General features: G+C 44.6%; 1 protein-coding gene across 1 annotated transcript; it reads left to right on the top strand.

Annotated features, from left to right (window-relative positions):
- Positions 1–5,586: 5,586 nt before the first annotated feature.
- LOC308166250 (F-box only protein 47-like) lies at positions 5,587–9,674 on the top strand (the record flags this gene model as incomplete). The annotated part of the gene is made up of 10 exons (XM_080540515.1): positions 5,587–5,815; positions 6,389–6,541; positions 6,797–6,873; positions 7,039–7,116; positions 7,202–7,310; positions 7,509–7,682; positions 7,880–8,020; positions 8,937–9,079; positions 9,233–9,389; positions 9,568–9,674. 10 exons carry the CDS (start codon positions 5,587–5,589, stop codon positions 9,672–9,674), a joined length of 1,368 nt encoding a protein of 455 aa, XP_080396641.1.
- Positions 9,675–17,995: the final 8,321 nt, after the last annotated feature.

The following is a 17,995-nucleotide window of genomic DNA, read 5'->3' as shown; positions in this document are numbered from 1 at the left end:
ACGAAGATGTTTAAAGACGCCTGCCAGAGTGAAGATGTTTAAAAACGCTGTATATTCGCCGTATATTTTTGACGTGTGGACGAGATAGACTGAGCTTTTTGTATTCATCACGTCATCATGCGCGTAGATTTCTATGATCATGCGCACTGCAGCTGTTTGCTGTTCCCTCCAAAGTCATATCCTGGCACCAGTAACTACTATGTTTACAACAGGCAATGGTGGTCGAGGCTACACAAGCGAGGAAAATGGATGTGAACAAAGTGCTTCTAGTTCTTTCACTGTTAACTTGACTTTTAACCTGTTTACATATAAATGCACTGTTAATGATCGAGAACATTGAGAGACAGAGGCGTCTGATTGGCCAGCGGGGCTATGGGGATAATAGTATATCGCCGACTACTGGTGTGGACTGCTCAATGACAGCGTTTATATTGCGTTCATGCGTATGCATGTGGATACAGACATTGTTTATAAACATGCTGGTGTGGACGGTCATATTTTTATATACGGCTGTTGCGCCTTTTAAAAACCCCAGAGTTTTAGGAGAGACAGGGAGAGAGAACATGGGGGCTGTATTGACATGAGTGGGCGAACTATATGGACGAATAACCTATGTTACAGACAGTGAATAACCTATGTTACAGACAGCGTAGGTTGAGGAGGCATGGCTAGGTTTCAAAACCAAATTCCTAAATATTATTGACAGTATAGCCCCCATGAGAACCACCAGGGTTAAAGCCCGATCGGAACCATGGATGAATTCGGACATTCTAAATGCTATGAAAGTCAGAGACCTAAAATGCTCTGAAGTTCAAAAATGCAAATCAAAATTAGTGAAACACTTAAACGAAGATCTCAAAACCCACTTTGAGAAAATTAAAAAACAATGCAACAAACTATGCAATCAGGTAATTACCATGACCAAATCTGCTAAGAAAAAATACCTCGATAACAAAATCGAAGAAAACTTAAACAAACCACGTGACCTTTGGAAGCTACTTAATAGCCAACTAGGTTGCAGTCAAAAACTCAAAACCAGGTCTACAAACATCAGCATAAAATCTGGAGATTCTCTCTTTACAGACAAGCTGGATGTGGCTAAGTGCTTAAACACTTTCTTTACAACCATAGCCACTAAATTAGTTAACAATCTACCACCCCACTCAGGGCGTTATGGTGTAGAGCACATCCGTGCGTTCTACAATAAACTGGGTGTACGCAATGATGATTTTAAACTCTCCATGGTGTCAAACGATGAGGTGTTTAAAAAACTGGGCGCTCTACACTCAGAAAAGGCCACGGGCCATGACAATATTCCAGACAGATTTCTAAAAGACTCAGCTGCCTCCATTACCCCAATCATCACCCACATAATAAACCTCTCCATCAAACAGGGACACGTCCCCCTTGACTTTAAAATAGCAAGGGTAACCCCACTGTATAAAAAAGGAAGCAAATTAGACCCAGGCAACTACCGACCTGTTTCTATTCTTAATTCCATCTCGAAACTTATGGAAAAAATAGTTTATGAACAGGTTGATAGGTACCTTACCGAAAAAAAAATCTAAAAACAAGTGAGGCTCCCGTTAGCACCGAAGAAGCTAACGTTACTGCTAGCACTAGCCATGCTAGTAGTGGCACGGCACAGCCCCCCCTGAGAGGCAAAGATGATGTCTCGGTGGTGGAGGAGGACAACAGCTACACCGGCAGCAGTGGGGCTCCCCAGCCCCAGGTGATGATAGTCAGGAGGGCTGCCCAGCCCCAGGTGATGATGGTCAGGAGGGCTGCCCAGCCCCAGGTGATGATAGTCAGGAGGGCTGCCCAGCCCCAGGTGAGGATGGTCAGGAGGGCTGCCCAGCCCCAGGTGATGATAGTCAGGAGGGCTGCCCAGCCCAGGTGATGATGGTCAGGAGGGCTCCCCAGCCCCAGGTGATGATAGTCAGGAGGGCTGCCCAGCCCAGGTGATGATGGTCAGGAGGGCTGCCCAGCCCCAGGTGATGATGGTCAGGAGGGCTCCCCAGCCCCAGGTGATGATAGTCAGGAGGGCTGCCCAGCCCCAGGTGATCAAAGTCAAAAGTCAAAAGTCACTTTATTGTCCCATCACTGGGAAATTTGTATTGGGCTTACACCCCACAGCAGCCAACAAAGAGCAACAGACAATACAGAATGTTAACACACAAACAGAAGGCAGCCCTGATTAAGACAAGAGTGGAAATAAAACGATATGCAAGATATGTTCACATTTATCTGGTGCAGTTTAAAAGTTTAACAGAAACGGGAATAAAATATTTTTAAATTCTATTTAATCTAGCGCGGGGGACTCTGAACCTCCTCCCAGAGGGCAGCAGTTCATACTCTGCATGTAGGACATGGGAGGGATTCATGAGAATTCTATTAGCCTGTCTGAGAGTAGCCTGTTCAAAAATAGACTGCAGGGATGAGTGGTCTTTCACCCCTATGATCTTCCATGCAGTCTGTATCAGTCGGACCAGTTTGGACCTTAGTTGTACAGATAGGTTACCAAACCAAGATGTAATGCCGTATCTGATGAGACTCTCTAAGACAGACTGGTAGAAGAGTAGCATACATTTTTGGTCAACACCATGAACTCTAAGGCGGCGTAGGAAGTGTAGTCGTTGTTGTAATCTGCTACAAAGGCTGTCTACATGAGTGCTCCAGGTGAGTGAGTTGTCAATGAAAACCCCAAGATACTTGTAAGAGGCGACCTGCGAGATGGATTGTTTGTGGATGACCACAGGCCTGTGGTCCCCAACACCTCTGGGGTCGAACACCATCTCCTCAGTCTTCTTAACATTTAAAACCAGGCAGTTAACATCACACCATTTAACAAACCTCTGTATTTCAGAATAATAGTCAATTAGGTCACTGTCCTTTTTAATTAAAGCAAGGATGGCAGTGTCATCCGAAAATGTTATGATGCGATTGCTAGGGTAGGTGCTTCTGCACTCGTTTGTGTATAAAGTAAAGAGCACAGGGGAACTGACTACACCCTGTGGAGCACCAGTGCTTATGGTTCTGGGTTCCGAAAGAGTGCCATTAACACTGACCCGCTGTGTGCGGTTAGTTAAAAAGGAGTGATACCATTTTATAATGAGGGGGTGGACATTAAGCCCATTTAACTTCTCAATTAAAAGGTGCGGCTGTATCGTGTTAAAAGCAGAACTGAAATCAACAAATAGGAGTCGGACATAGGAGGTAGGGTCCTCTAAGTGCTTAGATATGAAGTGCACCATGGCTGAGGTTGCATCATCTGTACCTGTATTACATCTATAAGCAAACTGAAAAGGATCCAGAGAGTGATGATAGTCAGGAGGGCTGCCCAGCCCCAGGTGATGATAGTCAGGAGGGCTCCCCAGCCCCAGGTGATGATGGTCAGGAGGGCTGCCCAGCCCCAGGTGATGATAGTCAGGAGGGCTGCCCAGCCCAGGTGATGATGATCAGGAGGGCTGCCCAGCCCAGGTGATGATAGTCAGGAGGGCTGCCCAGCCCAGGTGATGATGGTCAGGAGGGCTGCCCAGCCCAGGTGATGATAGTCAGGAGGGCTGCCCAGCCCAGGTGATGATGGTCAGGAGGGCTGCCCAGCCCAGGTGATGATGGTCAGGAGGGCTGCCCAGCCCCAGGTGATGATAGTCAGGAGGGCTGCCCAGCCCCAGGTGATGATAGTCAGGAGGGCTGCCCAGCCCCAGGTGATGATGGTCAGGAGTGGCGAAGTAGAGGATACGGAGGCGGAAGATGGAGCTACTCAGAGCAGCAGCAGCAGGGCTGAGAGTGATGCAAGACGAGCCTACGGTGTCAGATGTCATGTATGATGATCCTGGTAATTGGCCAGTACATATGGACTCTACAGTTACAGATGTATTCTACCCCAGGGCCATCCAGGCCCCGAACACAGCAAAGACCTAGGTTCTGGGCCCTGGACAGTCTGGACGGATTGATGGCAGCTGCTGGATTGAAAATCAGGTGTAGTGCTGAGGCACAAATGTGTACATTTCAAGCCTGCAAACTGCGACACTTTAAATGAATGTGCAATACCACTATGTGCAATATGACAACCCTAGGGTACATAAGGTTGCAGAGAATAGGAAATGTTAGAATAGGTATAGCATAGCATAGAGTACAGCAATAGGTTAGAATAGGTATAGCATAGCATAGAGTACAGCACAGTGTTTTATTTGTACAGTATAGTATAGTGGATAGTGTACATAGCCAATTGAAATGATTGAGAATGAGATGGTTTTACCAGGCTACTTCTTGAATGCAATGTAAACTAGCTATCAAGGATAGGCTAGATGTCAAAGGAGATGGGGGATTCTTCAACGATGGGTGAATTATGGCAAGACACGTATTATGGAAAAAAAATTGGTAAATAGTGGATTGCTTCGTTTTCCCCCCAAGCATACCGGTACATGTTTTAAAAGCACAGCAATATCCATTGATTGAGAACGATGTTTTGGAATGATGCCTATACTATCTATGTCTTGCTTTGTCTATCATTTGTATGCATATTTTACACACGAACAACTGTAATAAATCATTTCTACAAAGTAATTATAATAATAATAATAATTAAAATAAAAAATAAAAAAATTCAAAGAGAAAGTTATACCATGCAAGAGAAAGGATTTTCCCTATTATGCTCAGGCGTTTTGTATTCTACAAAGCATATCTTTGGGGTATTTGGGGTAGATCAACATATGTTAACTATCATCAGAAACAATACAGAAATCACTGTATAAAACCACTACTATAATAAACTATAAACTATAAACTATAAACTATAAAGTCATTAAGTTGTCGTATCCGCTTGTTAAGTCGTGAAGTGTTTCCGGGTCCCAACGTTGGCTGAGGCGCTGTCTTCGAAATTGAGAAATAATAATAATAATTAATTATATTTATATAGCGCTTTTCCGAGGCTCAAATACCCTGACAATATGTGGAGCCCCCCCCCCCCCAAATGTCGTTGTATGGTACCTGTACTAATGACAATACAGACCCTTCATTCATTCGAGATGACGGCGCGAGCTGATCGTATTTCGCGGTAGCGCTCCTTGGGTGCGTTCGTACATTTGCTCTGAGAGCGCCGGAACGCACACTGGGTTCAACGTCATAAACGGACCACGTAATTTGATTGGACAACAGGCATTCCATGAGTGCTGATCAGATTTCCAGAGCGTATTTACGAACGCACCCCTTGTTGTTCAGCGAGTGTCCTCGCGAGGGAGCAGGAACTGAGCAGCTCGCCGGCTGAGGTAAAACTATCGGTGACTTTCGTTTAGATATATTATAGTAGATATATTATATTGTCTCATGTCAGTGGTGTCAATATTTACCTGAACACATAACAGCTTGTGTAGGAGCATTTAAAGCTCAGTAAGGCAACAATTTCAAAGGTTTATTGACAAGTGCCATTCTCCTCAGCTGGGTAAGTTCATGGAGCTATCCTAGCCAGCAACTTTTCAGTTTGTGGCTAACCACCAAGTTTAACTAACTAGCTATTTCCTTTCGCTTCTAGATTATTTGCGGGACAATAAAGGCTTGACAGCTATTCCAGTTATTATGGCAGTTATGAAAGTGACAAGGAAATCCACGGTGACCCGCAAGTATCACCGCAGACGCCGGCCGTCGTATCCCGTCAGGACCATCATGACCCGCAGCCAGAGTCGTCAGGTTCGCGCCAGCAGCGTCAGGACCATCATGACCCGCAGCCAGAGTCGTCAGGTTCGCGCCAGCAGCGACTGTTTCTTTGAGCGGCTGGACCCCGAGGTCTTTGACATGATCCTGGACAGACTCTCTGGTGGGTTCACACACACACACACACACACACACACACGAGCGGCTGGCCCCCGAGGTCTTTGACATGATCCTGGACAGACTCTCTGGTGGGTTCACACACACACACACACACACACACACACACACACGAGCGGCTGGCCCCCGAGGTCTTTGACATGATCCTGGACAGACTCTCTGGTGGGTTCACACACACACACACACACACACACACACACACACACACACGAGCGGCTGGCCCCCGAGGTCTTTGACATGATCCTGGACAGACTCTCTGGTGGGTTCACACACACACACACACACACACACACACACACACGAGCGGCTGGCCCCCGAGGTCTTTGACATGATCCTGGACAGACTCTCTGGTGGGTTCTGTTTGCTTTGGACATTTTTCAGGATGGGTGAATTTATTATGATTATTTAGATGAGACATATCTATGAGGCTTAACTATTCTGATTGAAGCCGTTACCAGGGGCAGGGTACTAAATGGTCTTAAGTATATAGCTCCAATGACGTGCATCTGAATTAATGAGATGTTTCTCCCTGCCTCATTGTTTGTTTGTTGTGGTAAAGTGTTGCAGATCAGTGTGTTGAGCATGGTGTCCAAGGCCATCAGTCGCCGCATCATGGGCTATGTCTCCACTCAGACCTGGAGGAAGAGGACCATCGTACAGGGGTGTCATCACTCCACCGAGGTGTCCCCACTAGAACACTACACATCGCTGGGTGAGAGGCACCTCAACAGCTTTATTTGATTAATTTTCCTTTATTTTACTTAGTTGGTTGGCCAAGAACACACATGTTTATAATAAACTAATATTCAGAGCCACATTATTTCTGCTGTAATTCTTTATCAGGTAGATAGACCAAAGTATTATTTCTATCTCCTTTCATAGGGGTTCCGATGAGGAAAGCAAGTGGTCCTGGTTGGCAAATATAGTCACTATGTTACATTCTTGTTGTTTTTGCTCATTGTTTCAGGTTTATTGTTCAAGAGATGTACCCTCTTGTTGCCAACAAAGGATAGGCTAACGTTCATATATAGCAAGTTTTCACAGGTAAGACAGAGAGGTGAGGGAGGACAGATGAGGCAATGTTTAGCTGTGTGTGCTCTACAAACATTCTCACATTTCTAAACAAACCAAACAGTTGACAACATTGAATAGATTGTTATTTTCTAGTTAACCTTACTTAGACTAACACAGTTGTTACCTCCCACTCAGGTTCCTTGCTTCAGGATGGAAGAGTGCATTAAATCAGTGCAATGCCTAGGCCTCTCCAGCTATGGAGCATTTCTACAGGTGAGAGCCTAGTTACAAAGAACATCAGACAATTTAATATCAAAGGCTGAATCCTGTATTGAGATGGTTAATGTTTGACTGACAGACATTGATAGCCGGCTGGGAGGAGCTGGAGCGTCACAGAGTTTTCAACTTCCTGTGCGACTTCACAAATCTACCCCAGAAAATCATGTCAGTGGTCACAGGAAATCCAGGTGAGTGTCTGTCCCTATAAGAGAGAGAGAGAGAGAGAGAGAGAGAGAGAGAGAGAGAGAGAGAGAGAGAGAGAGAGAGAGAGAGAGAGAGAGAGAGAGAGAGAGAGAGAGAGAGAGAGAGAGAAACAAACAAACAAAAAGGCTTATTGAAAGAGTGTGAGAGACGTGAGTGATCCGTATGTCTTTTTTCTCCCTCAGGTTCATGTCAGTGGTTGGAGCAACAGATCCGTCTGTTCTGCAGACAGGTTCTGTTGGACCCCTGGAAGAACAGCAAGGACACTCTGTTCTGGCTGACCCGCATCCTGAAACCCTGGCCCATTGTCAGCCAAGCCCGGCTGCTGTTCATCCTCTACGGACCACTGCTACCAGACGGTGAGAGGGACAACATGGGCCTTCTCGGTTTCTACCTTAAAAAAACTGGTTGCACTTTTGTACAGTATATAAATCACTTGTTAGTAATTACATGGTGAAATTCTAATGTTAATAATAACAAATGAAATGCTTTTTTTTTGGTTGGCCAGAGTTGCAAAGCAAAGTGTATGTGTAGTGTAAGGGAATGTTCTTTCCAGGTTCGCTAGACTGGCAGGAGCAGCTGCGTGCTGGGGTGGCCCAGTCCGACCTGGCCAAGGCTCTCATCCTGCTACACAGCGACCTGGAAGCCAAAGATTGGACCAGCGACACCATAATGGCCATCCTGGAGGAGCTCATAGGTAACTGCAGTAGCCCAGAGGACTTGGCAACTTTGAATGATTATATTTTACACACCCAGGAATGGTAGACAAACCTTTTACACTCTTTTGTCTGTATACTGTATATACTGTATGTCTGGTCAGTCCACACGTACAGTATGTACCATTACCATAGGATTATAGATTTCACTAAGCAAATGGTGCGATGATGACTGATGTATAGATGATTCACTTACCTTAAGCCTGGTACACATATAAGGATTTTCTGATTATCTGAGAAGGACCCCACACATGAAGATAAAAAATCATGGATTGAACAGTCTTGATCGTATTGTGTGTGGTGTGCTCCAATATACAACCACATGCATAAAGATCTGTCCTCCGACAGTCTGGAGTCTCGCGTGAACAGGGTAGTAGTACCCTGACTGACCTGTAGAGGCAGCCATGTGCTACAGGGAAAATAAAGTGCAGAAGAACGAAAAGAAGAAGACGTGTCAGTCAGCTCGCTTCTTGAGTGGCTACATTCCATTCCACGTCACAATCGGACTTGGGAGTTGTCAGTTTTGACCACAGACAATAAGACTTTTGATCGTAAATATTGAACACGTTTAATATTTACGATCGTCGGCCCCGACCATTTTCCGAGCAGATTGTCGGGAGAAATTGACTCTTAACACACCTCACACCACAGAATAATCTTGTAGGATAATCTTTAGAGCCATCCGATAATCGGGCGTTTGCTGTCCTTGGTCGGAAGTGGGGAAATCGGGCCAAAATCGCCCAGATTATCTTTATGTGTGTACCGGGCATGCGATAAATGTACTTCGCTTGTAAGTCGCTTTGGATAAAGGCGTCTGCTAAATGTTAATGTAAAGTGTGAATGCTGTGTGTATGAATGACAGTTGTTTTGTTTTGTGCTGGTTCTGTTGGCCTCCAGTCCTCCCCCAGGCATGGCACATGGAGAATGTGGCTCGTCTGTTGTTCCTGTGTGGGAACAGCGTGTGCTGCAGCGTGCTGGCCAACAAGGCCCTCAATGGACGCCTGTTTGAGATCTCACGACTCATTGTGTACCTCTCACTGGTCAGTCACTGCTGCTAAATAACTTTATTATCTTCTCTAGGGTTCCGGTATCTTTTAACCTAAGAGACACATTTCCCCCATTTTGTGCCCACTTAACGGAAGGTACTGCCTGAACCGGCCTGAGCTACTGACATTTCTGGTTCCCCCTCTCAGGTGTGTGAGAAGGACGGGTACTCCATGAACTGGCCCGTCAAGATGGTGCAGCAGGTGTGTGAGGTGTTCTCCTCTGCTGACAAGTGGTCCTTCATCCAGGCCGTGGAAAACATGTTCTCAGAGGTTGCCATGGAGATGTACGAGATTATTGTGTCTGGTGAGTTGTTATAGGCACTAAGACTATCGTATCAGATCAGGGTCCAGATTCCTTCAAGCTTTGTAGCACTAAAATAATCTTAAAGTTAAGGGCATATTATTTGGGAACACATTAATAGAAAAACAGTTAAAATAAGTAGACATATGCAGATTTCTAACTGTCAACAATCTTGTCACAGATGATCAAGAAGACTTTGAGATCTTCCAGAGCCAGCTCGGCAGCCTCCTCAACGCCAGTGCTCACTTCCACACTGTGATTCTCCACATGTTCCTCACAAAAGAGTGAGATCGAGGAGAGGAGTAGTGTATATTATATATTATTATTATTATTATTATTATTATTATTATTATTATTGTTATATATATATTCTGGAGGAATGGCAGCCAGACTTCACATTACATAGGCCTTATACCAGTTACAGGTAGCCTCTTGGACATCCAATAACTACATACAGTATCTAGCAAGTATATACAATAAGGTAGTACATAGGGTACCACTCGTGTTCATTCTGTGTTTTTTGAGAGGGGAAGTGTTCATTGGTGTTGTATTTACAGTACATATCTGGTGCATGGTAGTTAAGTTGTTCCCTTCTACGCCAATTCCCCAGGTGTGATGTCAAGTTCTGCTGAGCAGCTTACTGTGAACATGGACCATTGTGAACATGGTCACAGCATTGAATTCATTGGTAAAATCACTTAAGTGTGCTTTCAAATGTGGGCATGGCCTGTATATACTGTATGTATTCTGTTGAAAACAGTTCTACCTTCTCAAACATTTTCTCAATTGTATTTGTCACTGCTTGTTTTTTATGCCATGAAATATGCTGTGATATTTATTCATATTAAATCAGTCAGCTTCTGTATTGGCAAATGTGTTAAAATGGCATTTACTCAAGTCAATTTGCATTGTTTCTATTGCATTGTTTCTATTGTATCACCAAAAGGACTGACCACTTACGTAGCCTCGGAGACTTGCTTTAAACTTCTAATAAATTGTATATTGGTCTGTCTATTAACATAATTGACAATTCAGAATAAACTCTTTATACTGCAAATGTGTTTTTATATTTCATACAGAAACAACAGTATAATCAATACATAACCATAATACAATACAAGTTGAACACCTCTATCCAGAAGAGTAGTTTACACAGACGTATACTGTAAATATATATATATATATAGATATAGATAAATATATAAAAGACATAACAAAAAAAACAATGATTCTCAAAGATTACAATCAAAGACAGAACATCCGGTTTGTTGAATGAATGAATGGTCTTTATTGTCATTGCTACAGTACAGGTACCAAACAACGAAATTTAGGAGGGGTGGCTCCCCTGGTGTTAGGAAAGATAAAAAACACTTTAAAAAAAAACACAAGAAGGGAAGGAGCTGGTTTACATAAATAAAGGCTATGTACACTATCCACTATACTATACTGTACAGATAGACGACTAGGGTTGTCATATTGCACAATAGTGTTATTGCACATTTATTTAAAGTGTCGCAGTTTGCAGGCTTGAAATGTACATATTTGTGCCTCAGCACTACACCTGATTTTTTCAGTCCAGCAGCTGCCATCAATCCGTCCAGACTGTCCAGGGCCCAGATCCTAGGTCTTTGCTGTGTTCAGGGCCTGGACGGCCCTGGGGTAGAAGCTGTTCTTCAGTCTGTTTGTCCTTGCGGCCATGGTCCTGAACCGCCTTTTCGAGGGCAGCCGGGTAAAGTGTTCGTACCCAGGGTGGGTTGGGTCCCTGGAGATCTTGGAGGCCTTCCTGAGACAGCGTGTGTTGTACAGCTCTTCCAGAGAGGGGAGGGGGGCGCCGGTGATCTTCTGGGCTGTTCTCACGACTCTCTGTAGCGCATTTCTCTCCGCGGTTGTGCAGCTGGAGAACCAGTTGCAGATGCCGTAGGTGAGGATGCTCTCCACTGCGCCGCGGTAGAAGGTCACCAGTATCTCCTGCTTGCTGTGTTCCTTCCTGAGGACTCTCAGGATGTATAGCCGCTGTTGTGCCTTCTTGATGGTGGCTTTTGTGTTGTCCTTCCAGGTCAGGTCATCCAAAGAAAGTAATACTACAGAATGTTATGTTCTTTCATTGAGGGAAAATCCATGGTCCCAAAATAATGCCCTTTATCACTCTATATAATAATATATATATAGATTTAATACGTTTGTACTTCTTCTCACTCCTTTTCAAATATGTGAAAAAAAGCGAAAGAAACTACCGTAAGTTAAATGTGCTATACTATATTTTGCTTTATGTTTTTTTCTATTAGATTTGTTTGTTTGTTTTCCGTTATATTCATTATTGTTGCTGTTTTGCACACATTTGAAATAAACATCTCAATAAATCAAATCAATCAATCAATCCATCTAGTTCTCTCACTGCCCAAAAACACAATGCATAGACCTACCAGATGTGCCATGGTATAATTTTGAAGTAGGCTGATATGTGCAAATATGAAAATTATAGTTTAATAATCAAGCAAGTGAATTACTACCTTGAACTCTTGAACTTTTCAATGTTGAAGCCAATTGTTGGAACAATGTCTTGAGTCTGGGTCTGCAACAGTGTGTGTGTGTGTGTGTGTGTGTGTGTGTGTGTGTGTGTGTGTGTGTGTGTGTGAGTCTGGGTCTGCAACACACATACATGTTTGGCATTTAGCACACGCCTTTATCTCACACACACACACACACACACGCACGCACGCACGCACACACACACACGCACGCACGCACGCACACACACACACACACACACACACACACACACACACACGAATAACAAAGCCACAAGCAATAGCACAAGTATTGTAATAACTGTATTATTGGAATTGTACCTAACATGTTTCCAATCCTCTGACATTGGGCCGAATTGGCTGAAAATAAGCAATCAGTGAATGATCGCAGTGAAATAAATAGACTTAAAATGATAGACTCACAACCTTCTTTAGCTATATTCTGAAAGTCCATCTCTCCCCCACTGCAGGCCGTGCACTCACTACTAAACTGCTCTTCTGGATAGAGGTGTTCAACTTGTATTGTATTATGGTTATGTATTGATTATACTGTTGTTTCTGTATGAAATATTAAAAAAAACATTTGCATTATCATCAATTAGCCGATCACAAATGTTAATTGAATATCTCCTGAAGACAGATGGATAGCCTGGGTAAATTAGGCTGTAACCCTACATATCGATCTATAGTAGTCTAATATTGCCTAGATATACAATAGATCGACATCTATATTATTTCATACAAGTCACACTCTCTCACCTTAAGGCTACAGCATTAATTTACATTAAACTATTGTCAGAAGTTGACGAAATGACTTCAGGTGTGAATGAGATTCAACAGCAAATAAAGAGTCGAATATTATTATTATTAGTAATGTTTACTTTTGGCGGAGATGCCGACCCACATACCTCCCGAGGGAATTCAACGCAGTGTACATAACATCTGTTTACATTGCGCCTAGCGCGGATGGTAGCTTAGCATTGGCGCGGCTACATGACGTCATCAGTAGTGGACAGAGCGCAGACCCACAGGCCGTTCATATAATCGCCGGGGACTTCAATCATGCTGACCTGAAGGTAGTACTACCCAAGTTCTATCAGCATGTTAAATGTGCAACAAGAGGAGAAAAAACACTGGATAAGGTATACACCAACATCAAGCGTGCTTACAAGGCTAGACCGCTAGCTCATCTAGGTATGTCTGACCATGCGTCAATCCTCCTGATCCCAGCATACACTACCATGAGGAAAAGTGCTCCCATCACCACTAAGACTGTCAGAACCTGGCCAGCAGGGTCCGCTCCCAAGCCCGGATTATCCATATATTGCATCGGGTGAACGCCCTGGGGCACCAGCCAATAGGGGGGCACCAAATTATTCGGACAATGAATAGACCTTTAAAATATTTTGGGCACATTTTTAAAATATAGCCTATATTTACTGGAAGACATCCACACAGGTACAAAACTAACGGTTATATTTCGGCTATCGTGTATAAAAAGATAAATAATTGCGAGTTCGGTGTAAGTGCCCCCCCCCCAGTCACAGACAAGTGCGCGATGACGCAGTGCCACCAAACTATCAACAAAGAAATCAAAATGTACAGGCGACAACTGAGTGGCTCTGCCAAGCGAAAAATTAAGCAAGGCAAAGACTCCAGACATACGGCCACTCTTAAAAATGTCCCAATTTTTTTATTTCACCTAGGCCTAAAATTAGCACCGAAGTTAACAGTGGGGGGGGGGGGGGGGGGGCAGCAGAGCGAGCGAGCCCATTCACAGCCACACTGGAGCAAGTCTTGCTGAATGTGGAGTAAGAATGGTTCATGTCATGACCTGGGGTTAGACTTGTCGAATTGCAGGGGACAAAGTTACGACAACGCCAGTAACATGTCGGGTTAATGTAACGGCCTCCAGGCGCATCTTAAAAAAGCAAACCCCCTGATTCATTACGTGCCCTGTGCTGGACATTCCCTTAATGCTGTCGGTGTAAACACCACATTAATAGCTGTAAGGATGCGAGTGATTTCTTTGACCTACTTCAGTCATTGTATGCGTTTTGTGCAGCATCCCCTCACCGATGGAGCCGGATATTTAAAAATAAGGATGTGAACATCAGCAGGACTCTAAAACCACTGTCCAGTACTAGATGGAGTTGTAGGACTGACTCTACCAAAGCGTTGAGAGAGAACTATAGTGCAATAAGAGAGGCCTGATAAGAATAAGATTCCCTGCTGGCAATTGAATCCGAGTTGGTCAAAGAAATGGACTTTGAGGATTTAGTAAACGACTTTGCCTGCGTAAAATCAAGAAAAAAGAAGTTCTGCTAAAGGTAAGGCTTACTTATGCTTATTTGGGGCTAATATGACGCTGTGGCTGATTTGGGCCTGTGTGATGCACAGGGCTATAGCCTACGTCTGATACAGCATCACGAAGGTGAGCAGAGCGGCAAAGAGAGAGGCGCTGTTTATTTCTATAATACCTGTAGTACGCTTCATTAATGCGGACAGAAAATATGTTCTTATTCTTATATGCCTGCAACAGTCGTTATTGGACTTGGTTGGTATTGAGCTTGTTTTATTGTAGTATACAGTATGTGCATTTCCCCCCTTTGTTATGGTTTAGCATGTAGTCTCAGGCCATTTATGATGGAAATAATTAGCCTATATTTAGAAAGTCGTGTTGCATTGTGATGTGAGTTGCATTCAGATTTGAGCATCAGCCTGTACTGTAGTTATATGCTCTTGTAAATCTATGGGTTTTGTAACCATAGTAAATATCACACTTTCACTTGCAAAGTAGGAGGGTGTGTGTGTTGGGGGGGGGGGGGGGGGCACACATCAAGTCTGGTCACCCTAGGGGGTTAATCCGGGCCTGGTAGGCGGGAGCAATAAAGAAAGGGACAAGAACTGAGAACATCGCAAAACTGATTGCCTCAATCAAGACAACAATGTCTGATCAACAGCCTCACACGCCAGCGCAGGCGGAGGAGAATTCCTCCTGCGAAACTTCATCAACCTTTTGGAGGCACCGGCACACCATGTCCCTCATTCGGGACAGATCCGTATCAGAGGATGAGAGGGTGGCAAGGGGCGTGCCACTACAGGGATCTTCTGATCCACAGGGCAGAGTGTGTCCACAGGGCATACAGAGAGACCTTGAGAACCAGAGAACAGAAGAGACCCTGGCGTCACAGGAGAGGAAGAGGAAGGTAGAGGAAGAGTTGGGGCCTGCACGGAGGAGACGAGGTGGGAGCTGGTCTGACCAGCGGTGGCTCGGTACCGAGGAGAGGAGGGAGGTGGATCTGATCGAGGCTGTGGGCTTCCTGTCTGTCACAGACTGGTAACTCCCGACCTCTGACTGACAGCTCGATCCCTCCTCTACTTTGAATGAACTCAACCCCAATGTGTTGAATTGATATAGATGTATTTTAAGTAGTAGTAATATATATACTATATATATATATATATACTATAAAGTCATTAAGTTGTCGTATATATATACATATATATACATATACATATACATATACATGTACATATATATATATATATATATATATATATATATATATATATATATATGGGATCTGGCTGAACCCCAAGCTGTGTATAGATAAATCGCCCTTCTTTTGGAAGCCCTGGTTTCAAAAAGGTATCGAAGTTCTAGGAGACCTATATCAGGATGGAACCCTACAATCTTTTGAGGCTCTTAGAAGGGAATTTGATTTACCACACAATCAATTTTGGAAGTATTTACAGCTAAGACACTTAATGGTGCAAACATTTGGCTCCTCCACAACTGCCCCACCTAGTGGTGATACACTTGAATGGTTTCTGAACATTTTTGGACTAGGTCATGAAGCCTCTGCTTACTGTACTATATAAATGACAAATAAAGACCATTCATTCATTCATTCATTCATTCATTATAGATGAACTGAACCAGTGGGTCAGTCGCCTGGTGTGGAGTGATGGCCAGTTGACTTGGGAGTACAGGTCGCAGTGATGTGTATTGAAAGGGGCACCGGTGACAAAGCGGATGGCAGTGTGATAATTCGTTCCACTTTATTACACATAACGTTATTTACATATAGATTTTTTGGTCTGGATTGTTTGAGTTAATACCAAAGTCTGGTGCAAATTTCACTTGAATAGGCTCATTGGAGATACATTTACTGGACAAGATGTTGATGTGTACAATATTTATTTCTACCAGCCATAGACTTGCAAGCAGGGCCGGCCCTAGGACTTTTGTGGCTCGAAGTTAGATTTTTAATGTGCCCCCCCCAGGGCCGCTTTAAGGGGGGGCTAGCTGGGGCGGTGGCACAGGGCCTCGCGCTTTGGAGGGCCTCGCGTGACCATATTATTATTTTTGCCTTTAATACATTTCTAAATGTTCACACATGTGATAATCATAGTCAATCATATATCTAAAATCTAGCATACCTGTAGGACAGGGAGATTCTTAGCAACAGAAAAAAGTAATTTCCCCCTATGATCGGGTGCTGAAAAAAAAGAGGGAAAAAAAAGAAAGGAAGGCTTCAGGGCCTCGCTTAGAGGTTCGTTCGAACAATTTCTAAAAACAAGTGAGGCTCCCGTTAGCACCGAAGAAGCTAACGTTACTGCTAGCACTAGCCATGCTAGTAGTGGCACGGCACAGCCCCCCCTGAGAGGCAAAGATGATGTCTCGGTGGTGGAGGAGGACAACAGCTACACCGGCAGCAGTGGGGCTCCCCAGCCCCAGGTGATGATAGTCAGGAGGGCTGCCCAGCCCCAGGTGAGGATGGTCAGGAGGGCTGCCCAGCCCCAGGTGATGATAGTCAGGAGGGCTGCCCAGCCCCAGGTGATGATGGTCAGGAGGGCTGCCCAGCCCAGGTGATGATGGTCAGGAGGGCTGCCCAGCCCAGGTGATGATGGTCAGGAGGGCTGCCCAGCCCCAGGTGATGATGGTCAGGAGGGCTGCCCAGCCCCAGGTGATGATGGTCAGGAGGGCTGCCCAGCCCCAGGTGATGATGGTCAGGAGGGCTGCCCAGCCCCAGGTGATGATAGTCAGGAGGGCTGCCCAGCCCCAGGTGAGGATGGTCAGGAGGGCTGCCCAGCCCCAGGTGATGATGGTCAGGAGGGCTGCCCAGCCCAGGTGATGATGGTCAGGAGGGCTGCCCAGCCCCAGGTGATGATAGTCAGGAGGGCTGCCCAGCCCCAGGTGATGATGGTCAGGAGGGCTGCCCAGCCCCAGGTGATCAAAGTCAAAAGTCAAAAGTCACTTTATTGTCCCATCACTGGGAAATTTGTATTGGGCTTACACCCCACAGCAGCCAACAAAGAGCAACAGACAATACAGAATGTTAACACACAAACAGAAGGCAGCCCTGATTAAGACAAGAGTGGAAATAAAACGATAAGCAAGATATGTTCACATTTATCTGGTGCAGTTTAAAAGTTTAACAGAAACGGGAATAAAATATTTTTAAAATCTATTTAATCTAGCGCGGGGGACTCTGAACCTCCTCCCAGAGGGCAGCAGTTCATACTCTGCATGTAGGACATGGGAGGGATTCATGAGAATTCTATTAGCCTGTCTGAGAGTAGCCTGTTCAAAAATAGACTGCAGGGATGAGTGGTCTTTCACCCCTATGATCTTCCATGCAGTCTGTATCAGTCGGACCAGTTTGGACCTTAGTTGTACAGATAGGTTACCAAACCAAGATGTAATGCCGTATCTGATGAGACTCTCTAAGACAGACTGGTAGAAGAGTAGCATACATTTTTGGTCAACACCATGAACTCTAAGGCGGCGTAGGAAGTGTAGTCGTTGTTGTAATCTGCTACAAAGGCTGTCTACATGAGTGCTCCAGGTGAGTGAGTTGTCAATGAAAACCCCAAGATACTTGTAAGAGGCGACCTGCGAGATGGATTGTTTGTGGATGACCACAGGCCTGTGGTCCCCAACACCTCTGGGGTCGAACACCATCTCCTCAGTCTTCTTAACATTTAAAACCAGGCAGTTAACATCACACCATTTAACAAACCTCTGGATTTCAGAATAATAGTCAATTAGGTCACTGTCCTTTTTAATTAAAG

The sequence above is a fragment of the Nansenia antarctica genome (assembly GCF_963989245.1).
Source record: "Nansenia antarctica genome assembly, chromosome: 10".
NCBI classification, from domain to species: Eukaryota; Metazoa; Chordata; class Actinopteri; order Argentiniformes; family Microstomatidae; genus Nansenia; species Nansenia antarctica.
This window is presented reverse-complemented; position numbering and strand designations above follow the sequence as displayed.